The sequence below is a fragment of the Oncorhynchus kisutch genome, linkage group LG23 (assembly GCF_002021735.2).
Source record: "Oncorhynchus kisutch isolate 150728-3 linkage group LG23, Okis_V2, whole genome shotgun sequence".
NCBI classification, from domain to species: domain Eukaryota; kingdom Metazoa; phylum Chordata; class Actinopteri; order Salmoniformes; family Salmonidae; genus Oncorhynchus; species Oncorhynchus kisutch.
In genome coordinates, this window is record NC_034196.2 from 35,931,359 (window position 1) to 35,958,245 (window position 26,887).

General features: G+C 42.4%; 1 protein-coding gene across 3 annotated transcripts; it reads left to right on the forward strand.

Moving 5' to 3' along the window:
• The first annotated feature begins 499 nt into the window (after nt 1-499).
• On the forward strand, nt 500-26,304 carry zer1 (zyg-11 related, cell cycle regulator). 3 transcript variants are annotated; one of them, XM_020458063.2, is made up of 16 exons: nt 500-639; nt 1,402-1,740; nt 2,079-2,229; nt 6,737-7,194; nt 7,556-7,723; nt 7,933-8,047; nt 8,273-8,419; nt 8,668-8,841; nt 15,855-16,070; nt 17,372-17,413; nt 17,729-17,848; nt 18,004-18,119; nt 18,435-18,623; nt 18,870-18,967; nt 19,273-19,375; nt 22,874-26,304. In XM_020458063.2, exons 2-16 carry the CDS (start codon nt 1,574-1,576, stop codon nt 22,929-22,931), a joined length of 2,322 nt encoding a protein of 773 aa, XP_020313652.1. In that variant the 5' UTR covers nt 500-639; nt 1,402-1,573; the 3' UTR covers nt 22,932-26,304. The 3 variants fall into 3 exon arrangements, with proteins under 3 accessions (XP_020313652.1, XP_020313653.1, XP_031658398.1); XM_020458064.2 differs by having other exon boundaries at nt 507-639; nt 1,399-1,740; nt 22,874-25,714; XM_031802538.1 differs by lacking the exon at nt 500-639 and adding an exon at nt 743-872 and having other exon boundaries at nt 22,874-25,714.
• Nucleotides 26,305-26,887: the final 583 nt, after the last annotated feature.

Below are 26,887 nucleotides of genomic sequence, written 5' to 3' on the forward strand. Positions count from 1 at the left end.
GAATCAAATGACTATGTGGCTTATTCATATGCTCCAATTACATATGTCAAAAAAAATACTCGAAGTTTATTTTCTTGGAGTCACACTTATCATAGTTGGACTGAAATGCTATTTCTGATTGTACTCACACTGTAAACTTCACGAGCATATCACCTTTCCAGTGTTGGATGATCTCTGCTATATATTTTTTAGTTATGCCCCGTCAACAAAATGTATGCATAATAATTTTCATGTCATTTTACTACTTTTCATTATTTTATGTAAATAATCATTATAATTGCTTTTTGCACTACCTATGTGCAGTGCGTGCACTTATTTTGTGTTCAATGCCAGATCTGGTTACAAGTTCATTGTAACTCACCAGTTAGATAGATACCCTCCCTATCCCAAATGTTGAGAGGATTTTACTAACAATGACCATGCAACAACATATAGATAGCTACTTTCATAAAATGCAAGGAGAATTGTGTTTCTCATTACCTTCCCGTTCCCATGAAGCAATTAATTGCAACACATGAACCGGAAAGGGAGGTTGTTTTGTTGACACGGGCCAACACGAAAAACAGAAGAGAACGTAAATGATTCAAAAAATATAAATTAATTCAATCAACCAATGAATTATCCGTGTGCAAAGCTAAGGTATGATAGTGTTAGATAAACCGTGCAAATGAGCAGTGTTGACAAATCGTGTATATAGCTAGCTAGATCACCAAACATATATTCGCCAGCAGGCTAGCTACAGTAACTACGTGCTAGCGTTAGCTTAGCTAGCTAGCAATGGATTTGATGTAGCTACAGTAGTTAGTTAGCACAATAACTATTTGTCATGGTTGCAGGTTACACTTAACATGTATGATACATACAGTTCCCCTGTAAATATACATTACTACTTTACACTTTTGATCTAGCTACCTCTAGTTAACCACTAAAAAGTGCATCTGTAATTCGTATTAACTCAGCTAGCTAACGTGGCTAGCTAATTAGCTATCTCAAAAACAACAGTTAGTTAGCGGCTAGTTGACAATCATTTGTACTTTATCAATTTGTCGTTGTGTTTAACGTTAGTAGCAAGTTAGCTAACTAATTCAATTAAATCAAATAGATAACTAATGTTTCAGAAGCCGCTAAACTAGTTACATAAATATTTAAGCTTGCTTCCGCAAACATTCTTTGCTAATTGATTGACATCAAATTCATGTCATGGAGGTGAAGCCTGTCATTACATGTTTTGCCATTTTGATTTATAGTCCTAAATACAGTTAGTTTGGCCACGTAGCTGACAAACTGCTATGACATATTATACTATTGTCATTTCCCTAAATATGAAGTATAATTGTAGATGTGTATCAAAGCAATGTCAAGTAGCCTAATGACTCATGATAATAACTTTGTCTCCAGCAGCTTCTTGTATGCCTAAACCCTAAATTAGGGAGGTTTTGAGCACTCTGCCTCTTCTGCGACCACCTCGTGTATCCCGATGCCTACCCTTTGAGAGCATCCCAGCACCCACTTCCTGAGGCCACCCGATTTGCCCTGTTGTCAAACAGAGGGGAAGGGAGAAGCAGCATCCGACATGGCGGCCAAAGCAGGGGACAACCCCGACAGCCTCATGGCGCTGTCCACGGCCTTCTGCCTGAGGAACCTGAGGAGGACCATGTGCTACCTGGGAGACGGGAACAAGCTCTGCCTGCGCTCAGATGTCTTCCTGCCCAGCGAGATCTGTGACAAGCTGGTCAACACGTATGTATAATTGGGATTTGGGACAGGTCCTAATCCTAATGGTCAATTAAGCATGTGGCTTGTAAATAAGTAAGCAGGGTAGCTTAAACACAATTTTTCGCACAATGGTTTTCTTGTTGGTTTACCTCATGTTTCACATTATGTTGCTATTGTTTTATGAGGTGTGAAGGATGATTTTGTGATCAATCACTTTATTAGCTGTGAGCTTGGATTTGGATCTTGCAAAAAAATCAAATTGAAATGAAAATGCCAACCATAGTTTGTTCTGACAAATGATAAATTTGATCTTATGTCTTAAATAATGATTTCTCTGCTTTTTTATGTATCCATCTTCACAGATACATGGAGCTGGTACATTCGGACAGTAACTTTGAGCCGCAGGACGGCTTCTTCCAGCTGTTCTCGGACCCGCGCAGCACCAGGCTCACCAGGGTGCAGCTGAGGGAGGACCTTGTGCGGGACAGGGACCTGGAGGCCATTGGGAAACAGGTGGGACATAGTGGAGATGGTCTGATCCCAGATCTCTTTGTGCTGTATAGCCCATAGAATTAGAATACTAAAATGTACTTGAACCTTCTGGAACTTTGAGGGTTTATGACATAGCCTCTCTAGTAATTTAATACAATATCTATGGTATAGCCCACATGGACCATATAAGTTGGCTATACAGTACAAACAGATCAGAGACCAAGCTGTAGGTAGACTGAGTGCCCTAAAATGCCATACAGCAAAAACACAGGCAGAAAAGGCAGCTGGGGCACTGATGGGATTTATTAATGTTTTCACCATCACTTGAAGTCTCATGAGTGCCCCTGCTGCCTTCTTGCTTGTGTTTTTCCTGCAAGAAATAGGTGGGCCGGCAGTTTTTTCTTCTGGAGGACATAAAGTCCCACAAACAACATGGAAGGCGTTGGAATGGTTTCTCCAAGCACCTTAGACCCAAGCTAACCTCTATAGATATAAGCCATGATGATACCTCCTCTCTATTCAGGACAATACCTCCTTTCAAATAAGGACCAATACCACATCCAGATGCACTGACACAAAAAAGTATAAATTAAGGGAAACAATTTTTTAGTATTTAGTATTTTTTTTGTGTATTTTTTAGTATTTGTTTCATAGTCCATCAAGTTTAAGGTATATAACTTTCAAAATACAGAAATCATACCTGTAGGATGCATTTTGCAACTACGTTGAAGGCAGCTTATGGTAGAGAAATGAACATCAAATTCTCTGGCAACAGCTCTGGTGGACATTCCTGCAGTCAGCATGTGAATTGCACTCTCCAGCAACATGAGACATCTGTGCCATTGTGTCGTGTGACAAAACTGCACATTTTAGAGTGGCCTTTTACCCCCCCCCCCAGCACAAGGTGCACCTATGTAATGACCATGTGGTTAAATCAGCTTCTTGATATGCCACACCTGTCAGGTGGATGGATTATCTTGGCAAAGGAGAAATCCTCATTAACAGGGATGTTAACAAATTTGTGCACAATTTGAGAGAAATAAGCTTTTTGTGCGTTTGGATAATTTCTGCCATCTTTTATTTCAGCTCATGAAACATGGGCCCAACACTTTACATGTTGAATTATTTTTTTAACTTCAGTAAAGTTGGATGTGAAGGCCTATTCATCCTCTGTAATGGCCAGGAAGACCTTGATAAAGGACAACAACAACCCTGTAGGCTAATTCCTTGACATGCAGGCACCAATGTGGACAGTTGATAGTAACACAACTATGAGGGGATGGGCAAGAGAATGATCTTGGGTCACAAACCGCCTCATGCTTGTTCGTGTCACTTCACATGCTACTGTATGGCCAGAATTAATCATTGATACCACAGGTGTCTGCCTCGTATACCCCACCAGAGGAATGCATCACATAACTTAGCTCCAATCAGTGCCTTAGGAAAGTATTCAGACTGCTTGACTTTTTCCACATTTTGTTATGTTAAAGCCTTATTCTAAAATGTATTAAATAATTTTCTTCATCAATCTACACACAGTACCCCATAATGACAAAGCAAAAACAGTTGACATTTTTGCTAATTCATTAAATATAAAAAATGGAAATATCACATTTTACATAAGTATTCAGACCCCTTTACTCAGTACTTGAAGCACCTTTGGCAGGTGGGTATGATGGTACAAGCCTGGTACACCTGTATTTGGGGAGTTTCTCCCATTCTTCTCTGCAGATCCTCTCAAGCTCTGTCAGGTTGGATGGGGAGTGTCGCTGCACAGCTCTTTTCAGGTCTCTCCAGAGATTTTTGGTCGGGGTCAAGTCCGGGCTCTGGCTGGGCCACTCAAGGACATTTAGAGACTTGTCCCGAAGCCACTTCTGCAGTGTCTTGGTTGTGTGCTTAGGGTCATTGTCCTGTTGGAAGGTGAACCTTTGCCCCAGTCTGAAGTCCTGAGCGCTCTGGATCAGGTTTTCATCAAGGATCTCTCTGTACTTTGCTCTGTTCAACTTTCTCTCAATCCTGACTAGTTTCCCAGTCCCTGCTGCTGACAAACATCCCCACAGCATGATGCTGCCCTGCTTCACCATAGGGATGGTGCCAAGTTTCTCTAGACGTGACGCTTGGCATTCAGTCCAATGAGTTCAATCTTGGTTTCATCAGACCAGAGAATCTGGTCTGAGATTCTTTAGGTGCCTTTTGGCAAACTCCAAGCGAGCTGTTGTGTGCCTTTTAACTGAGGAGTGGCTTCCGTCTGGCCCCTCTACCATAAAGGCCTGATTGGTGGAGTGCTGCAGAGATGGAGTGTCCTTCTGGAAGGTTCTCCCATCTCCACAGAGGATCTCTAGAGCTATATCAGAGTTACCATCGGGTTCTTGGTCCCTGACCAAGGCCCTTCTCCCCCAATTGCTCAGTTTGGCCGGGCGGACAACTTTAGGAAGAGTTTTGGTGGTTCCAAACTTATTCAATTTAAGAATGATGGAGGCCACTGTATTCTTGGGGACCTTCAATGCAGCAGAAATGTTTTGGTACCCTTCCCCAGATCTGTGCATCGACACAATCCTGTCTGGGAGCTCTACGGATAATTCCTTCGACCTCATGGCTTTGGTTCAAGCTTTAACATGCGCTATCAACTGTGGGACCTTATATAGACAGGTGTGTGCCTTTCCAAATCATGTCCAATCAATTGAATTTACCACAGGTGGACTCCAATCAAGTTGTAGAAACATCTTAAGGATGATCAATAGAAACAGGATGCACCTGAGCTCAATTTTGAGTTTCATAGCAAAGTGTCTGAATAGTGATGTAAATAAGGTACTTCTGTTTTTAATAATATTTTGATAAATTAGGCAACATTTCTGAACCTATTTTTGCTTTGTCATTATGGGGTATTGTGTAAGTTGCTGAGAATTTGTATTTATTTAATCCATTTTAGAATAAGGATGTAACTTAACAAACTGTGGAAAAGGTCAAGGGGTCTGAATACTTTCAGAAGGCACTGTAAATTAGTAAATTTTCAAACTGCCCTCGTTCTTCTGTATAGGTATAGTAGTATTTCAAACTGCCCCCATTCTTCTGTATAGGCATAGTAGTATTTCAAACTGCCCCCATTCTTCTGTATAGGCATAGTAGTATTTCAAACTGCCCCCATTCTTCTGTATAGGCATAGTAGTATTTCCGCCAATAAGAATTATTATTATGAAACCAAACCGCGGCTTTCAGATCTTGGAGGGGGATATAGTAGTAGGGGTTATGGCCATGTATTCAAGCCATATATGGGCTATTCACTTAAAACATTTTTAGAAGGCAGGCACACGCACACTGCCTAGGCTAAATGCTGTGTGTGTGTGTGTGTGTGTGTGTGTGTCTCACTTGCACACACACATACTCACAGGTACTTATAAAAGGTCAATTGGCCCTTCACCAGTATTGAAGCGGTTCTGTGTGGATGTGTTCCATCTAGTCCTGCACACTGGCCCTAGGGGAGGAGATAGAGGGCTCTACATTCCTCCTTTAATACTCTCCCATAAACAGGCTTTCATTTTACGGCTGTCTACGACTATGTCTACAGCTCCCGAAACCAGCCTGTATCCTTTTAATGTCTGGAACACTTCTCTGTCAAATGACTGGAGCCTTCAACAATTGAAGGCACAATCCATACAAATGTATTTTCCTGAATACACACAAGTCCAATGGTATAATGAATTATGATGTAGTTATAATGTATTATAAGACTTGTCAAGAGCATGTATTAACCTGCCTTATCATCTCATATGAATGATCCTGACTAAACAGCCATTTTGAGTCAGTTAATGTTGCTACATAGATAATATTATAAGCCTTATTATAAACTGGGTGGTTCGAGCCCTGAATGCTGATTGGCTGAAAGCCATAGTATATCAGACCATATATCATCTGTATTAGAAAACATTTATTTTTACTGGTCTAATTACGTTGGTAACCAGTTTATAATAGCAATAATGCACCTTCGGTGTTTGTAATATATGGCCAATATACCATTGCTAAGGCCTGTGTCCTATCACTTCTCATGGTGTCATCTGTAAGAACAGCTCTTGGCTGTGGTATATTGGCCATATACCACACCCTATTGGGCCTTATTGCTGAATTATATGGCATTATAAAGGCACATAAATGCTTACAATAAGTGGCATATACTGTTATTATATGTTAAAGTATTATACCTTTAGGTAAAGTGTTACCAAACGGATCACTTGCCTTTCTGCATGACCAATTCGGGGAAACAAATCAGAGTTTATTTGTCACGTGCACAGCATACAGCAGGTGTAAACAGTGCAGTGAAATGCTGATTAGCAAGCTCTTCCTCAGCGATGTTCAGTATCAAAGGTTAAGAAATAGAAAGTCCAGAATAGCATCACTTAAGAGCACAGACTCAATACTAGGTCAGATTAAAAAAACACACAAGAATATCCACTAAATACAAGGTCAGTACCACATAGGCTAAACAATGAAACTGACATTCAACATGTTTGATTTGAACTGACAATTCACCCAGGACTTGATAGAGCTTCACCTCACCTACTGCAACAGCCTATCAGCACGCAGCCTAAAGACTCTGGCCAGCTTCCGCCAGACCCTAGTCTCCCTCAGCCTGTTTGGCTGCAGCCACATCTTCTACCGCAAGGGTGGCGCCCCGCTGGCGTGCAATGAGGACGACGAGGAAGAAGAGGAGCAGCAGCGGCCTGCCTCCAGACAGGCGCTGGACACAGACTTCAGCTTCCAGGGCTTCAACCGGCTGCGGCTGCTCAACCTGGGAGGTCTGCCTGAGGAGGTGGACCCAGAGGCCCTGCTCAAGCCCCTGCCAGCCCTCACCTCTCTGGACCTGTCCGGGGTGCAGCTGCCCAGGGCTGCCTTCCTGGCCCAGTGGAAGGAGAGGCTGGCCTCGCTGGTGCTCTACAACGTGGACCTGTCTGAGGAGCTGGTCAACACAGTGGTGGAGCTGGGACACCTCAGGTGAGCTGTGAGGGGCAGGGTTTAATCTTGGTACAGTAAATGGGTAAAGTAAACTGGTTTCTCTTTCGAGGCCCTTGTTTCTGGAATAACCATCAGAATTTGCTTTATTTAGGAACTTGAGAGTTAAAGATATGCTACCCGATACTGTGTGTGTAATTGTTTTCAGTCGAGTAGACCATGCCTAGGTGATAATTACAGATGTACCGTTTTGTGCAATAATTGATCAAGAACTGTTGATCTGTTAATAACTCAGTTAATAACTCAACTTGTCAACTTGAATTCTCTAAATTAAATAAACATCACTCTTTTGTGCAGTAGGCTTGTAAAATGGTCTGTACCCTTCTCTCTTTGTGTTCCCCAGGCACCTGGATATCTCCCGAGAGCGCACCTCCAAGTTCAAAATGACCCGTAAGATCCTGACGGCCATCGTGCAGGGCCTGGTCAATCTGGTGTCGTTAGACATCTCAGGCCACATCATGTTGGACAACTGCACAGTCCCACACCTTGAGGAGGCCATGGGACGTCCAAGGTGAGCCACTTGTGTGACATAATTCGTAAAACATCTATGAAGTCCTTATGAAGACTTTGTGTATGATATACGTTCTGACTTGCTTGCTAAACAATGTAAATAGTAGGATTGGTTGATGTAATCTCTCTTTCAAAAAATGTGTACGTATCCTATGTTATGTAAATATGACAGACTCATGTGTTCTCTTTCTCTCTCTGTCTTTCTTTCAGCATTGAGCCCTGCAAGAGCAGCATCTACCCTTTCCAGGAGCTGAAGAGACCTCTGCAGTTTCTGGGGCTCTATAACACCACTCTTTGTAATGTGACGCACATCCCTGCATACAAGGTGAAGTTGCCCCGCCCTGGAGAGCTACTGGCCATGCAGGCTTTTGCCCCAGCCCATCATGAACATCAAATTAATCAACTAATTAAGGCCTTGGGCTTGTGTTATTATAGGGTTAGACCAAAAACCTGCACACCCAGTAGCTTTCATGTCTCTCGTCTGTGTGTCTGTGTGTATGTGTTGTTGTCGTGGTGCTTAATGCTTCACTTCTATTGTGTCCCTGTTTAGGTCACAGGCTCCAAGAATGAAGACCAGGTCCTGAATGCCATTGAGGCCTACACAGAGTTCCGCCCGGAGTTGGCCCACCGTGCAATCAACCAGCTGTTTGACATCGCCAGGATACAGCACTGCAGCCAGCTACTGCGGGCACTGCAGGTTAGGGATCTTTTTGATTTAAATGAAAGTGTTTGAAAATGTAACCTTGAATGCTTTAGAAAGGGTGATTGACATCAAAGTGGAAAGTTATTTTAGTTAAGTCTCTTTCATTTTAATACTGTAGGATCCCACTTCTGACACCAATATAGTTTGAAACTTTAGTTTGTACTTTCATTTATTTGACCGAGTTACCTCTCAGGGGTTCATTATCAGTTTATCCCCTGGCTGTCTTGTTGTGATCCCCCCAGCTGGTGATTGCTGCACTGAAGTGTCATAAGTACGAAAAGAGCGTCCAGGTGACGGGCAGCGCGGCCCTCTTCTACCTGACCAACACTGAGTACCGCAGCGACCAGAGCATGAGGCTACGCCGGCAGGTCATCCAGGTGGTGCTCAACGGCATGGAGCAGTACCAGGAGGTCACGGTAAAGTCAAGCCTCTCCCCTGAGTGAAACTGCAAAGTTAATTCCCTTCACAAATTTAAAAGGACTGGATTGGTATAAATTAGTCTGAAGGAGTTTAATCATAGGGGTGTGCAGAGTACTCGGGGGAAAAAGGAGTATTGTAAAAAGGATTTGGGGAATTTTCTGGATACTGTTATGATCAGAGTATTTTTTTTTGTTATCTGTGCTTGGAAAATATGTTATTTTCAGCTGCCATGCGCCTCCCGTGTGGCACAGTGGTCTCAGGCACTGCACCACCAAATCAAATTTTATTAGCCAAATACAACAGGTGAAGGAAGACCTTACAGTGAAATGCTTACTTACGAGCCCCTAACCAACAATGCAGCTAAAAACATATTTTTAATATAAATAAAAGTAGCAAGTAATTAAAGAGCAGCAGTACCGGTACAGAGTCGATGAGCAGGGGCACTGGTTAGTCGAGGTAATTGAGGTAATATGTACATCTAGGTATAGTTATTAAAGTGACTATGCATAGATGATAACAACAGAGTAGCAGCGGTGTAAAAAGGGGGGGGGGGGGCAATGCAAATAGTCTGGGTAGCCATTTGATTTGATGTTCAGTCTTATGGCTTGGGGGTAGAAGCTGTTTAGAAGCCTCTTGGACCTTGACTTGGCGCTTCGGTACCGCTTGCCATGCGGTTGCAGAGAGAATAGTCTAGGACTAGGGTGGCTGGAGTCTTTGACAATTTTTAGGGTCTTCCTCTGACACCGCCTGGTATAGAGGTCCTGGATGGCAGGAAGCTTGGCCCCAGTGATGTACTTGGTCGTACGCACTACCCTCTGTATTGCCTTGCGGTTAGAGGCTGAGCAGTTGCTATACCAGGCAGTGATGCAACCAGCCAGGATGTTCTCGATGGTGCAGCTGTAGAACCTTTTGAGGATCTGAGGACTGAAATCTTTCCAGTCTCCTGAGAGGGAATAGGTTTTGTCTTGCCCTCTAAACGACTGTCTTGGTGTGCTTGGACCATGATAGTTTGTTGGTGATGTGGACTCCAAGGAACTTGAAGCTCTCAACCTGCTCCACTACAGCCCCGTCGATGAGAATGGGGGCGTGCTCGGCCTTTTTCCTGTAGTCCACAATCATCGCCTTAGTCTTGGTTACGTTGAGAGATTGGTTGTTATTCTGGCACCACCTGGCCAGGTCTCTGACCTCCTCCCTATAGGCTGTCTCGTCATTTTCAGTGATCAGGCCTACCACTGTTGCGTCATCGGAAAACTTAATGATGGTGTTGGAGTCGTGCCTGGCCATGCAGTCATGAGTGAACAGACAGTACAGGAGGGGACTGAGCACACACCCCTGATGGGCCTCCGTGTTGAGGATCAGCGTGGCGGATGTGTAGTTACCTACCCTTACCACCTGGGGGTGGCCCGTCAGGAAGTCCAGGATCCAGTTGCAGAGGGATGTGTTTAGTCCTAGGGTCCTTAGCTTATTAATGAGCTTTGAGAACTCTATGGTTTTGGAACGCTGAGCTGTAGTCAATGAATAGCATTTTCACATAGATATTCATTTTTGTCCAGATGGGAAAGGGCAGTGTGGAGTGCAATAGAGATTGCATCATCTGTGGATCTGTTAGTGGTATGCAAATTGGAGTGGGTCTAGGGTTTCTGAGATAATGGTGTTGATGTGAGCCATGACCAGCCTTTCACAGCACTTCATGGCTACAGACGTGAGTGCTACAGGTCAGTAGTCATTTAGGCAGGTTACCATAGTGTTCTTGGGCACAGGCACTATGGTGGTCTGCTTTAAACATGTTGGTATTACGGACTCGGACAGGGAGAGGTTGAAAATGTCAGTGAAGACACTTGCCAGTTGGTCAGCGCATGCTCACAGTACATGTCCTGGTAATCCGTCTGGCCCTGCGGCCTTGTGAATGTTGACCTGTTTAAAGGTCTTACTCACATCGGCTGCGGAGAGCCTGATCATGCATATTTCAGTGTTATTTGCCTCGAAGCGAGCATAGAAGTAGTTTAGCTATTCTGGTAGACTCGTGTCACTGGGACTCGTCACTCACAGCTGTGCTTCTCTTTGTAGTCGGTAATGGTTTGCAAGCCCTCCAACATCCGACGAGCATCAGAGCCGGTGTAGTACGATTCAATCTTAGTCCTGTATTGACGGTTTGCCTGTTGATGGTTCATCTGAGGGCATAGTGGGACTTCTTATAAGCTTCCGGGTTAGAGTCCCACTCATTGAAAGCGGCAGCTCTAGCCTTTAGCTCAGTGCAGATGTTGCCTGTAATCCATGGCTTCTGGTTGGGGTATGTACGTACGGTCACTGTGGGGATGACGTCATCGATGCACTTATTGATGAAGTCAATGACTGATGTGATGTACTCCTCAATACCATCTGAGGAATCCCAGAACATATTCCAGTCTGTGTTAGCAAAACAGTCCTGTAGCTTACATCTGCTTCATCTGACCACTTTTTTATTGATCGAGTCACTAGTGCTTCCTGCTTTAATTTTTGCTTGTAAGCAGGAATCAGGAGGATAGCATTATGGTCAGATTTGCCAAATGGAAGGCTATGGAGAGCTTTGTGTGGGGCTTAAAGGTGGTCAGGAGTTTTTTTCCCCCTCTGGTTGCACATATAACATGCTGATCGAAATTTGGTAAGACGGATTTAAGTTTCCCTGCATTAAAGTTCCTGGCCACTAGGAGTGCCGCTTCTGGGTGAGTGTTTTCCTGTTTGCTTATGGTGGAATACAGCTCATTGAGTGCGGTCTTAGTGCCAGCATCAGTCTGTGGTGATATGTAGACAGCTACAAAAAATACAGATAAACTCTTAAGCTGTAGACTACACTATCTACCTAATCATGAGATACTCTACCTCAGGCGAGCAAAACCTTGAGACTTCCTTAGATATCGTGTACTAGCTGTTATTTACAAATATACAGTTGAAGTCGGAAGTTTACATATACCTTATCCAAATACATTTAAATTGTTTTGTACAATTCCTGACATTTAATCCTAGTAAAAAAATACCTGTTTTAGGTCAGTTAGGATCACCACTTTATTTTAAGAATGTGAAATGTCAGAATAATAGTAGAGAGAATTATTTATTTCAGCTTTTATTTCTTTCATCACATTCCCAGTGGGTCAGAAGTTTACATACACTTAATTTGTATTTGGTAGCATTGCCTTTAAATTGTTTAACTTGGGTCCAACATTTCGGGTAGCCTTCCCCAAGCTTCCCACAATAAGTTGGGTGAATCTTGTCCCATTCCTCCTGACAGAGCTGTTGTAACTGAGTCAGGTTTGTAGGCCTCCTTGCTCGCACATGCTTTTTCAGTTCTGCCCACAATTTTTCTATAGGATTGAGATCAAGGTTTGTGATGGTCACTCCAATACCTTGACTTTGTTGTCCTTAATCCATTTTGCCACAACTTTGGAAGTATGCTTGGGGTCATTGTCCATTTGGAAGACCCATTTGCGCCCAAGCTTTAATTTCCTGACTGATGCCTTGAGATGTTGCTTCAATATATCTACATTGTTTTCCTACCTCATGATGCCATCTATTTTGTGAAGTGCACCGTTCCCTCCTGCAGCAAAGCACCCCCACAACATGATACTGCCACCTCTGTGCTTCACGGTTGGGATGGTGTTCTTCGGCTTGCAAGCCTCCCCCTTTTTTCCTCCAAACATAACGATGGTCATTATGGCCAAACAATTCTATTTTTGTTTCATCAGACCAGAGAACATTTCTCCAAAAAGTATGATCTTTGTCCCCATGTGCACTTGCAACCCGTAGTCTAGTTTGTTTATGGCGGTTTTGGAGCAGTGGCTTCTTCCTTGCTGAGCGGCCTTTCAGGTTATGTCAATATAGGACTCGTTTTACTGTGGATATAGATACTTTTGTATCTGTTTCCTCCAGCATCTTCACAGGGTCCTTTGCTGCTGTTCTGGGATAGATTTGCACTTTTCACACCAAAGTACGTTCATCTCGAGGAGACAGAATGTGTCTCCTTCCTGAGCGGTATGACGGCTGCGTGGTCCCATGGTGTTTATACTCTCTACAAACTATTGTTTGCTCCCAAAGATGAACCAGACTTGTGGAGTTCTACAATATATTTTTTATGAGGTCTTGGCTGATTTCTTTTGAATTTCCCATGATGTCAATGAATTAGTGAATTATAAGTGGGGAAAAAAATCTGTCTGTAAACAATTTTTGGAAAAATTACTTGTCAGGCACAAAGTAGATTTCCTAACTGACTTGCCAAAACTACATTTGGTTAAAAAGACATTTGTGGAGTGGTTGAAAGGGGTGCTCCCTCTGCTGTTTCCTGAAGTCTATGATCATCTATTTTGTTTTGCTGACAGCATGTCCCCAGCTTAGCCATGTTCCGTGAAACTGAGTATGTTACTCTTTGGAAAGCAACTCATGCCCTAATTTCGTCAACTTTGTTAACTAGGGACTGGGCATTAGTGAGTAATATACTTGGAAGCGGTGAGTGGTGTGCTTGCATCCGAAGCCTCACTAGAAGACCGCTCCGGCCCCCTCTCCTCCAACGGCGTTGTTTTGGGTCGGCTTCTGGAATCAGTTCAAATGCCCTGGGAGGTACAGACAAAGGATCCGGTTTGGGAAAGTAGTATTCCTGGTCGTAGTGCTGGTTGTGCTGGTAAGTTGACATCTCTCTGATATCCAATAGTTCTTCCCGGCTGTATGTAATAACACTTAAGGTTTACAATGGGCTAACAATGTAAGAAATAATACATAAAAACTAAATACTAAATACTGCACAGTTTCCTAAGGATGGCCAAGCTGCCATCTCTATCGGGCCGGGCGCAGTGCACGCTGACACGATCGCCAGGTGTACAGTGTTTCCTCTGACACATTAGTGTGGCTGGCTTCCGGGTTATGGTGTCGGGCATGGTGTCAAGAAGCAGTGCGACTTGGCTGGTTTGTGTTTCAGAGGACATACGGCTCTTGACCTTCGCCTCTCCCGAGTCCCGTACGGTAGTTACAGCAATGGGACAAGACTGCAACTAACTATTGGATACCACAAAATTGGGGAGAATTTATTTTATTGTATCCGCAACATTTAGGTGAGTATTGCCTGCTGCTAGTCTGCTACTAAATCAAATGGCGAGGACCTTTGCTAGCAAGCTATCAATGTGTATAATGTCTTACAAGTAGAGTGACTTTAGGAAAAAACATGATGCTCGTTCTTGGTGACAGAACTCGTCTCGCCGCTGCAAGTTGAACACATGCACACATCTTCTGCTCCTGATCTGCAGCTTTCTTGATCTATATAAGTGAAGGGAGACTGTAAGCTACATTTGTAACTTCTATTTTGGCATTTAAAACATTACTCATCTCTATTTAGGCATTTTAAAAGCTTTTTTCAGATCAAGTGTATCATCTGATCTATCAACTGTCCATTTTCGAATACGATTATGGCCAGATCGGCACACCCCTAGTTTAACTTCTTGCGTCGAGCCATCCCGGATCCGGGATCGTGAATACAGCCTCAAGCTCATTACCATAACGCACCGTTAACTATTCATGAAAATCGCAAATGAAATGAAATTAATATGCTAGCTCTCAAGCTTAGCCTTTTGTTGACAACACTGTCATCTTAGATTTTCAAAATATGCTTCTCAACCATAGCAAAACAAGCATTTGTGTAACAGCTAGCGCACCTAGCGTAGCATTTAGCGTTAGCATTAGCAGGCAACATTTTCACAAAAACCAGAAAATCATTCAAATAAAATCATTACCTTTGAAGAACTTCAGATGTTTTCAATGAGGAGACTCTCAGTTAGATAGCAAATGCTCAGTTTTTCCTGAAAGATTATTTGTTTAGGAGAAATCGCTCCATTTGGTGCGTCACGTTTAGCTACGAAAAAAACCTGTATCCAGGAGTGTAATTATCCCCGCAGCTCATTAGCATAACACAACGTTAACTATTCATGAAAATCGCAAATGAAATGAAATTAATATGCTAGCTCTCAAGCTTAGCCTTTTGTTAACAACACTGTCGTCTCAGATTTTCTAAATATGCTTCTCAACCATTGCAAAATAAGCATTTGTGTAACAGCTAGCGCGGCTAGCGTAGAATTTAGCGTTAGCATCAGCAGACAACATTTTCACAAAAACCAGAAAATCATTCAAATAAAATCATTACCTTTGAAGAACGTCAGATGTTTTCAATGAGGAGACTCTCATTTAGATAGCAAATGCTCAGTTTTTCCTGAAAGATGATTTGTTTAGGAGAAATTGCTCCGTTTGGTGCGTCACGTTTGGCTACCAAAAAAAAACGAAAATTCAGTCTTCAAAACGCCAAACTTTTTTCCAAATTAACTCCATAATATCGACTGAAACATGGTAAACGTTGTTTAGAATCAATCCTCAAGGTGTTTTTCACATATCTATTCATGAGATATCGTTAGTTGAAAGCCTTCTCCCCTCTCAATCACTGGATGACTGCGTGCAGCTTGTAGATTACGCACCAATTTAGACAAAGGACACCGGGCGGACCCCTGGAAAATGTAGTCTCTTATGGCCAATCTTCCAATGATATGCCTACAAATACGTCACAATGCTGCAGACACCTTGGAGAAACGATAGGAAGGGCAGGCTCATTCCCGGCGCATTCACAGCCATATAAGGAGACAATAGAAAACAGAGCTTCGAAAATTCTGCCCATTTCCTGGTTGAAGTATCATCTTGGTTTCGCCTGTAGCATGAGTTCTGTGGCACTCACAGATAATATCTTTGCAGTTCTGGAAACCTTAGAGTGTTTTCTTTCCAAAGCTGCCAATTATATGCAAAGTCGAGCATCTTTTCGTGACAAAATATTGCGCTTAAAACGGGCACGTTTTTTTATCCATAAATTAAAAGAGCACCCCCTATATCCAAGAAGTTAAACCATATTCCTCACTCACATTCCCCCTTTCCTCTTCCCTTGTTTAAACCATATTCCTCACTCACATTTCCTCTCCCCCCTCGTCTCTCACCTCCCCCTTTCTCCCCCCAGGTTCAGAGGAACTGCTGCCTGACACTGTGTAACTTCAGCATCCCCGAGGAGCTGGAGTTCCAGTACGGCCGGGTCAACCTGCTGCTGCTGAAGATCCTGGAGCCGGCCCGGCAGGACGAGTCCATCCAGCGCATCGCTGTGCACCTCTGCAATGCCCTGGTCTGCCAAGTGGACAACCATCACAAGGAAGCTGTGGGCAAGATGGGCTTCGTCAAGGTAGGAGAGACTGCTATTTTGTTTGATATAGGTAAACAATCGAACGAACACACACTTGTACATTGCACACAAGATGGGCTTTGTCAAGATGGGGAAGACTCACATTGATAGCCATAACCTTATAAACAAATTGGTACACTTGTCACTTACACACATTCCAGGGTTTCTGTTAGGAAAATGTGGCGCCGGACATTGACCGGCAGCATTTTAATTTGCCACCCACAGTGCTCAGAATGACAGAAATCACATTTATATTATGGTAATTCATATTCACAGAACATGCAAGTTGAGGATACATCGATGTGCGGTCCTTCTTACCGAATTCTGATATGCACTTTGAGTATGTTAGATTAACTGTCCACGTGTACTTTTCCTCAGCCGACAAGATGAGTAACGAACAGAAAAATCACTAGCCTATATCATTCTGCTATCCCCTATAGCAGAAAAGTTGACGTATTCTATTGGCTAGTTTACCGAGAAAGAAATAGCCTATTCCAAACAAAGTCTGGGACCGTTGTGGGAAGATAGATCCCAAATTCATACAACCAGTAGGCCTAGGCTACATAAACGTCTGATGCACCAGATCAGAATGTTTAGCTTAAAATGTTGATTAACTATTAATTCTTCACATTCTAAACGCAGCAATGTGCATAAGGCAGTAGGCTACGAGCGAATGTTTGTTCCATGATGCAATTAGCGGTGAAACACGGGTTCATGTGACAAAGATGAAATTGTCAGTTTGAAATTTAGAAGGAGAAGATATCTAATATGCAACCACTAGCATGGGTTGCTAATATGACTAGGCTTGTGCCTTTGGCTCATTGCAAAGTGGTGTGTGTGAGGCGCAGATGAAGCCTACTTTCCGTTGCCTATGTTTGCTGTTTGAGATGCTGTAGCAGCAGCTCTCGCGCTGTTTGACAGATTTTCTGCTCAAAGGCTCTGTATCTGTGTGATAAATAGGATGCATAATGAGTATACTGCACACATACTGCAATCTAATTCCACTACATTGACTGGTATTTCCATCTTTGAAGAGGCCAAAAAGCCTCTTCTTCTCCTGGACAATTGGCCAGTGGCAATTTTATTGATTTAAAAAATATATATATATCTGCCAAAAGCTGGCTATTACCGGCTAACGGAAACCCTGGCGCATTCGTACACACACACACCACACACACACACACACACACACACACACACACACACACACACACACACACACACACACACACACACACACACACAGGTCATTGATGTGTTTTGTGAAGTTATCTCTTGGGTTATTTCTTTTTTTTCTTCAGACAATGTTGAATCTAATACAGAAAAAGCTACAGGACAGGATGGTGAGTCATGTTTTGTTTCTTTAACACCCCTACCATTCCACAAGTGCAGACTCCTTCCTACATCTCGTCTGAAATGACCTCGCAGAACCTGAACTGGATTGAGCCACATCACAATCATATTGTCATGAGGCATAGCTCTTAGCTCATTCCAGACCTAATAGTATTTGACATGCAACCCTTAAGAAAACATTGCATGTGTTAAGCCAATTCAAGTGTACTGTCTGGAATGGCATTTCCTGGCTGACTGAAGAGTCTACCTAGAGATCACTTTGGATAAAAACATATGCCAACTTAATTTTGTTTCTCTTTCTACAGTGTGACCAGGTAATGGAGTTCTCCTGGAGCGCACTGTGGAACATCACTGACGAGACTCCAGACAACTGTCAGATGTTCCTCAACTGTAGGGGCATGAGCCTCTTCCTGGACTGCCTGAAGGTTAGCTAGGGCATCTCACCTTTTCATAACCACCAAGTGATTTGTTAAAACATACAATCAATGTACTCCATCTGAAATTAAATAAATACAATTCCTTCTCCCATCATGCAGTGCCTTGCTTGTGTATCACCTTTTTGTCCTCCACTGCCTCTCAGGAGTTTCCAGACAAGCAGGAGCTCCACCGTAACATGCTGGGGCTGCTGGGTAATGTGGCAGAAGTGAGGGCTCTGCGGCCACAACTCCTCACCCCACAGTTCATCTCTGTCTTCAGGCAAGAGAATGTCCATTGTCTGTATTGAATGGTTAAATGCAGTATTGACTGATCCTGCTGCCATCTTGGACCAGGGGCCTTTTGTATCAAGCGTCTCAGAGTAGGAGTGCTGATTTAGGATCTATTTTGCCTTTTGGATCACAGTGAATACGATTACATGGACAGGGGGGACCTGATCCTAGATCAGCACTCCTACTCTGAGATGCTTGATACATACGGTCCCAGATTTGTCTTGCGATAGAGATTTTATTTCATTGAGACTAACCTGGATAAATAAAGCTGGATTCTGCTTTCCTGACTGTTCTTTGGTGACAGTGACCTGCTCGACAGCAAGGCGGATGGGATCGAGGTGTCCTATAACGCGTGTGGGGTGCTGTCCCACATCGTGTTTGATGGGCCAGAGGCATGGGGAATGGAGGAGCCGCTGAGGGACACGGTCATGGACAAGATGATGGCTGCTATCCAGAGCTGGGATGTCACCTCCCGCCGGAATATCAACTACAGGTAAACAGAGAACTCAATGGAGATGAGTCTTTGGAGACAGTTACAAATGATCCCAACTACAATTGGCTATATCATCAGAAAATGATTTAAGTAGATTGTCAGGGAAAGATTTAACTATAGCTGAACTTGTAAAGCAACCTTTTAGACATGCAAATGCATTTCACTTTTCATGTATACGTTTTCTGAATGAACACTTGAATGAACTCATATTTTCTGAATTGACACTCCCTCCCCTTTTCTTTTCAGATCCTTTGAGCCTATCCTGCGCCTGCTGCCCCAGAGCATCGCCCCAGTCAGTCAGCATTGGGCCACGTGGGCACTCTTCAACCTGGTGTCAGTCTACCGTGAGTATCAATACAAAGACAAATCCCGCTTTAGACACCAGCAAGTTGCCAGGTAAACTCGCTGATTGGTGTCATCGTTGGATCAGTCTTTGCCACATTGTATCAATTTGAGAGACCTCTGAGGTCAGCTACTTATTTTATGTTTATTGTTGCATTATTAATAGCATAATTGTGGATGCACTTTTGGAGTAATCGTTTTTCAAGGGAATACTGCCCACTATCCACACGTTGTCGCTCATCAGGGAAAGCTCCCTGCTTTCTAGTAAAAAATGATTCTCACTTATTTTCTTCCTCTCATCCCTCAGCGAGTAAGTACTGCCCTCTGCTGGTCAAAGAAGGAGGGATCGTTCTCTTGGAGAAGGTGCTGGAGCTCCAGACATCACACGAAGAGACCAAGGACATGGCGCGGTATGACCTGACCTATTAACCCACCCAACCTTTGAACTGATCAGTAAAGCAATGAAAATAAGCAATCATCCCAAAAAAGTGCTCAAAATAGCCCACGTTAACTTATGCAGCTTAAGGAACAAGGTTCATGAAATTATTAACTTTGCTAGTAACAGATGACATTCATATTCTGACTATCTCTGAAACTCACTCAGACAATACCTTTTAATACAGTGGTAGCAATACAAGGTTATAACATTTATAGAAAAGACAGAAATGCCAGTGGTGGAGGTATTGCTGTTTTATATTCAGAACCACATTCCTGCAAAGATTATAGAGGATCTCATGTTAAATACTATTGAAGTAATATGATTACAGGTTCATCTGCCTCACCTAAAGCCCATTCTTGTGGGAAGCTGCTATAGACCACCAAGTGCTATCTGGATAACTTGTGAAATGCTTGAGAATGTATGTGATGTCAACAGAGCGGTATGTGATTTATATATTGACTGGCTTTCATCAAGCTGCTCACTCAAGAAAAAGCTTCAAACCGTAACCAGTGCCTGCAACCTGGTTCAGGTTATCAGTCAACCTACCAGGGTAGTTACAAACAGCATAGGAATGAAATCATCATGTATTGATCACTTCTTTACTAATGATGCAGAAATGTGCTTGAAAGCAGTATCCAGATCCATCGGATGTAGTGATCACAATATAGTGGCCATATCTAGGAAGTTCCAAAGGCTGGGCCTAATATAGTGTATAAGAGGTCATACAATAATTTTTGTAGTGATTCCTATGTTGTTGATGGAAATAATATTTGTTGGTCTGTGGTGTTTAATGAGGAGCAAACAGACGTTGCACTTGACACATTTATGAAATTGCTCATCCCAGTTACTAATAAGCACGCACCCATTAAGAAGATTACTGTTAAAACGGTTAAATTCCCTTGGATTGGTGTAGATTTTTTAATGTATGGTTGAGAGGGATGAGGCAAATGGAATGGCAAATAAGTCTGGCTGCACAACCGATTGACAAACATTCTGCAAATTGAGAAATCATGTCACTAAACTGAATAAAAAGAAGAAACAACTCTATGAAACAAAGATCAAATCAAATCAAATTTATTTATATAGCCCTTCGTACATCAGCTGATATCTCAAAGTGCTGTACAGAAACCCAGCCTAAAACCCCAAACAGCAAGCAATGCAGGTGTAGAAGCACGGTGGCTAGGAAAAACTCCCTAGAAAGGCCAATACCTAGGAAGAAACCTAGAGAGGAACCAGGCTATGTGGGGTGGCCAGTCCTCTTCTGGCTGTGCCGGGTGGAGATTATAACAGAACATGGCCAAGATGTTCAAATGTTCATAAATGACCAGCATGGTCGAATAATAATAAGGCAGAACAGTTGAAACTGGAGCAGCAGCACAGTCAGGTGGAAGTTGAAACTGGAGCAGCAGCATGGCCAGGTGGACTGGGGACAGCAAGGAGTCATCATGTCAGGTAGTCCTGGGGCATGGTCCTAGGGCTCAGGTCAGTTGAAACTGGAACAGCAGCATGGCCAGGTGGACTGGGGACAGCAAGGAGTCATCATGTCAGGTAGTCCTGGGGCATGGTCCTAGGGCTCAGGTCCTCCGAGAGAGAGAAAGAAAGAGAGAAGGAGAGAATTAGAGAACGCACACTTAGATTCACACAGGACACCGAATAGGACAGGAGAAGTACTCCAGATATAACAAACTGACCCCAGCCCCCCGACACATAAACTACTGCAGCATAAATACTGGAGGCTGAGACAGGAGGGGTCAGGAGACACTGTGGCCCCATCCGAGGACACCCCCGGACAGGGCCAAACAGGAAGGATATAACCCCACCCACTTTGCCAAAGCACAGCCCCCACACCACTAGAGGGATATCTTCAACCACCAACTTACCATCCTGAGACCTGAGTATAGCCCACAAAGATAAATGACAAAGAATGATAGTAAATAAAGCTTTGGAGCACCTTCAATTCAATTTTGGGAAAAAAGGCAAACTCAGCTCCGTCATTCATTGATTCAGATGCTTCATTCATTACAAAACCAACTGATATTGCCAACTACTTTAATGATTTTTTTCATTGGCAAGATTAGCAAATTTAGGCATGACATGCCAGCAACAAACATCCAAGTATATGTAACCAAATTATGAAAGACAAGAATTGTAATTTTAAATTCCATAAAGTGAGTGTGGAAGAGGTGAAAAGGGGGTCTGATAACTTGGATTGAACATTTCTGAGGATAATCGCTGATGATATTGCCACTATTTGCCATGGCTTCAATTTAAGCCTACTGGAAAGTATGTGCTATCAGGCCTGGAGGGAAGCAAAAGTCACTCCGCTACATAAGAATAGTAAAGCCCCCTTTATTGGCTCAAATAGATGACCAATCAGCCTGTTACCAACCCTTAGTAAAGTTTTGGGGGAAATTGTGTTTGACCAGATACAATGCTATTTTACAGTAAACAAATTGACAGACTTTTGGCATGCTTATAGGGAAGGACATTCAACAAGCACAGCACTTACACAAATGACTGATGATTGGCTGTGAGACATTTATGATAAAAACATTGTGGGGGCTGTTTTGTTAGACTTAAGTGCAGCTTTTGACATTATCGATCCTAGTCTGCTGGTGGAAAAACGTATGTGTTAGGACTTTACACTCCCTGCTATATTGTGGATAAAGAGTTACTTGTCTAACAGAACACCGAGGGTGTGTGCGGATGACTCTGCACTATACACGTCAGCTACTACAGCAACTGAAATGACTGCAACACTTAACAAAGAGCTGTAGTTCATTTCAGTATGCGTGGCAAGGAATAATTTAGTCCTAAATATTTCAAAAACTAAAAGCATTGTATTTGGGACAAATCATTTACTAAACCGTGAACATCAACTAAATCTTGCAATAAATAATGTGGAAATTGAGGTGACTACTGCTTGGGGTAACCTTGGATTGTAAACTGCCATGGTAAAAACCTAATGAAGCGCTGCTCTGCCTTCTTAACAACACTATCAACAGGGCAGGTCCTACGGGCCCTAGTTTTGTTGCACCTGGACTACTGTTCAGCCTTGTGGTCAGGTGCCACAGAGGGACTTAGGAAAATTGGCTCAGAACAGGGCAGCACGGCTGGCCCTTGGATGTACACAGAGAGCAAACATTAATAATATGCATGTTAATCTCTCCTGGCTCAAAGTAGAGGAGAGATTGACTTCAGCACTACTTGCATTTGTGAGAGGTATTGACATGTTGAATGCACTGAGCTGTCTAAGTGACTAGCACACAGCTTAGACACCCATGGATACACCACAAGACATGCCACCAGAAGTTTCTTCAGTCCCAAAGTCCAATGAATTGAAATGTAGTTAATAAATTGAGGACTGCCCTAATCCCCCTCCCCTTAATTTATCTATTGACTTGAATTAGAAAGGAACCCAAACCAGGTGAATTAAATAAATTCTGACGCCTCCCTTCCTCTGTTTCAGGAAAGTGATGGAGCAGTGTGAGAATTTCAAAGAAGACCCAATGGAAACGGCGAGGTAGACAACGATCAGCAGAGGTCGACGTCAGGGGAGCAACACCGCTATACAAACAAAAAGGCAACTTCATAGGAACCATTGTTTACTATCTTCTCACCACAAGGGTCAGTTGTGTGCATCGATTTACTGTAGAGCAGAGCAACAGTTTTTTTGCCTCTCGGCCAGCCTTTCTGGACAGAACCTTGTTATGCGACACTATTAGTAGGTTGAGATATGGTGCACGGAGTTGGTGTGTTTTATTTGTGTTGCACATGATAAGCATCATTTGTATAATGGATTTGTGTTCTCTTATTGGTTTGTTTAGCTTTTTTGTGTGCGTGCTTGTCCTTGTCTGAGTGTGAGCATGCTAGAGTGTGTGTGTATGAGTGTGTATGAAAGGACGTCTGTGCGTGCATGTGTTTTATAATAAGGTTCAAAACACTGGGGAGATGTTTGCCTCTTTGTAAACAAAACAGAGGTTATTATTGTCTTTCTCTCCCCTTAGTCTGTTCTATTGGGTCTAGTGAGAGGCCCTCCATTATATAAGCTGAGTTTCCAACACAGCGTCATCAGAGAGCTCCATTATGCCCATCATGATCCTTCTCAGATTCCTTGGTCCTCTCAGCGATTTCTGACACAGAAATTCTAAATGGATGACGCCATGAGATGTGGAAGGTGGTTCGTTTTATCCCATGCAGCACTGATCTGTGGACAGTTGTTATTGCGCAGTGAAGTTGCTATGTCTGTGGAGGCCTCTACATCCCATACTGATTGAGAGCGTAACCGTGGACTGTAACCATGACGATGACCCCGGCAGAAGTCTTCCTAGATCCTGTGGCATGGTGAAGGACTTTATTTAGTTTTTCGTTGTAGATATTTGGAGTTGTCTGTCCCATCTTTGTTTCGGTCTGTCTGTTTTTATGCTATATGATTATAAACACTCCTATGATTTAATCTGTACATCTAGGCTTGGTTCCCAATTCTTTACATACAGGTAACTGCCAAAATAAAGAAAGCACTTGAGTAAATTAGAGTTTTGATGGCTCTTATGGTGTGGGGTGCATTTTCCTGACATGGCTTAGGTCCTCTCAACCCTTTAGAGGGAAAGGTAAATGGCAAAAATATATACACAGCCATTCTGAGTGATCACCTTCAACCTATGGTGAATAATTTATATCCTGATGGGAGTGGACTCTTCCAGGATGGCAATGCCCCCAGCCACACACACACACACACACACACACACACACATGAGTGGTCACAATGGTTTGATGGGCATGAAAACAATGTAAGCCATATGCCATAGCTGTCTCGGTCACCAGATCTCAACCCAATTGAACACTTATGGGAGATTCTGGAGTGGGGCCTGAGACGGCGTTTTCCACCACAATCAACAAAACACCAGATTTTGGGATTTCTCCAATGCAGCTGTTTTTATCTCAATATAAAATCATTTCATGAACTATTTCTAATTTCTCTAACTCATTTACTGCATGGTGATGTTACCATGGAAGGCCAAAACTCCATCCCACCAAAACTGGCGTTCTTTTCAAACAGCTCTTAATGGGCATTATTTTCACAATTTCACAGTATTATTCCAACCTCATAGTGTGGAAATATGTGTATAATACAGGTCAATCATGTTTTAGAGTGCACTGGGCCTTTAAGATAAATGTTGGTGTTTCCTTTATTTTGGCAGTTACCTATATATAACCTGTGAAGAAGCCAAATGAGAAACAAACCAGGGAGGACTACTGTTAGGGTTTTTGGAATCTATAAATATATGCCCATGTTCTTACATTTTAAGGAACGTTTGAAGGTGGATTTGAAAAAACATGATTTGATTTTGTCTGTCATGTGTAAATTGTAATTAACTCATGGGTCTTATTTGCATTAGAATTTGATTTCTGAACAGTATGGAGTATATGGATACAATGTCCTCAACTACAAAGTCTAATTTCATATATTTTGATTTAACCCATTTAGGAAAACCTGTTACTTATTTCAATAGAGTTAGTTGCCATGTAAAACATTTGGCCTAACATTTGCACATGGTTTGGATACAAAGGTAGTCAAGTGATGTAGTGGTACACTTGGTCTCCAAACACTAGCATGTTCACGCAACATTAATTCAAGAAACCAATGCCATGATATGGAAACACACAGCATGCACCAAGTATCTGTCCTCACACGTCCAACTTTGACAATCTTCCCTTTTGAATATATCTTAAAACTGATAATATCCATTGGTTTGGTCAGAACTGTACACTCATTTCCCCCGTCCAAAACTTGATGTCAGTTGATCTAAATGTCATTAGAAAAAATACAACGTTCCAAACCAGACTGACTGTTCATTGATTGATCACTAGTGGCAGGGACGCAACTTTCACACCCCCAGTTTTGTCATTGAAATGTGATACCAAACGAGGCAACTGTGTGCTTTGGGACCATGCGGATGCCTCCAAACGGTCGAAGTAGGCTTTTAGAGTGTTTATCCGACTGGATAACTTTTGGATTTTTGATTTGAAAAAATTGTGCTTTGAAAACCAAAGTTGCGCCCCTGACTAGCGGTATTCTAATTTTTGCATTTCACATGAAGGTTCAACATGTTCAGACATGGACTTTTCCTTCTGGACCATAAGATATCAAATGAAAAGCCTTTTCCATGTGATTCTGTATTTGTATGCCTGGTTCAACTATATTTATACTGTTCTTTCACAATTATGGTGGGAGCTTATTTTCAAATGGGAGGCCAGAATGGGCAAGGCCTATAGAAAATGAAAATATATTATACTGTTAGAAACCTCACTTCGTAGTAAGTTTACTGATGTTGGAATCTCTAATATTCAATCAATGGGCAGAGTTACATAGCACCAAAGGGAGGATGGGTTGATTTATGTAGGTCTTTTAGGCTGCAGCATCAGCTCTTTAGCACTAAATATTACATACGTTTTTAAAAAATGTCACTATTCAGTTGTAAATTGTAGAGCATCTGAAGAAATGTAGGTAACACTTATTTGACATCTCTGTTCTAAGTCTCCAGAAGAGAGATGCCTCTTCATAATAATAGTGATATTAATATTAGGCCTATAAAATATAGGCCTAAATATCTCATTAACAGTCATGTCATCTGACACAAACTCCTCCATAGGTAAGGTAGTCAATTCCCAGCTAATCATGACTGTCAACTTATTTTTCATAAGCTACAGTCAGATTTTATGACTTCATATCTGTTATATCATGCCCATAACAATATATCATATTACAGAGGTGTCAAGAAACCTACGGTCAAAATGTGCATAATGCTCACACAGTTTGATTTTCTTTCAATAGCACCATCAGTTCTAGATTTTATTCCTTTCATCTCAGATTAATAAAAAATAAAGTTGGAGTGGTTATATTGTGTTTCTCCTTTGTCTTTGTCTATAGTAGACTGGGCCTGGATTAAATCAGATTGTGCATGGTTGGCAATGTTATGTTAAAGGTAATGGTAATGTAAAGGTAATGGAGACTGCATTCAAGGTAAACGTTGCATATGTTGGCTCAATCTGAAATTACCTTTACATGACCAGCGTGCTTTAACGCAGATTTACTGCTGATCGGATTGAATCCCGGCCATAGGGTGCAATTCAATTGAGGAGGAAAACCAGGCTGTTTGAGATGTCAATGATATAAAAGTACCCCTTGGTTGATGAACATTTTTGTGCTGGCACTGTGTGTGGATGTATTAACCTTGTTTAAACGTTGTTTTTGACTAGGCAAGTCAGTTGAGAAAAAAAATATTATTTACAGTGACGGCCTAGGAGCAGTGGGTTAACTGCCTTGTTCAGGGGCAGAACGACATATTTTTACCTTGTCAGCTCGGGGATTCGATCTCGCAACCTTTCCGTTACACAACGCTCTAACCAATAGGCTACCTGCTGCCCTAATGTCTCTTGATAAGGTTATTCATCTGATGTCAAAAATAGCTGTCATACTCCA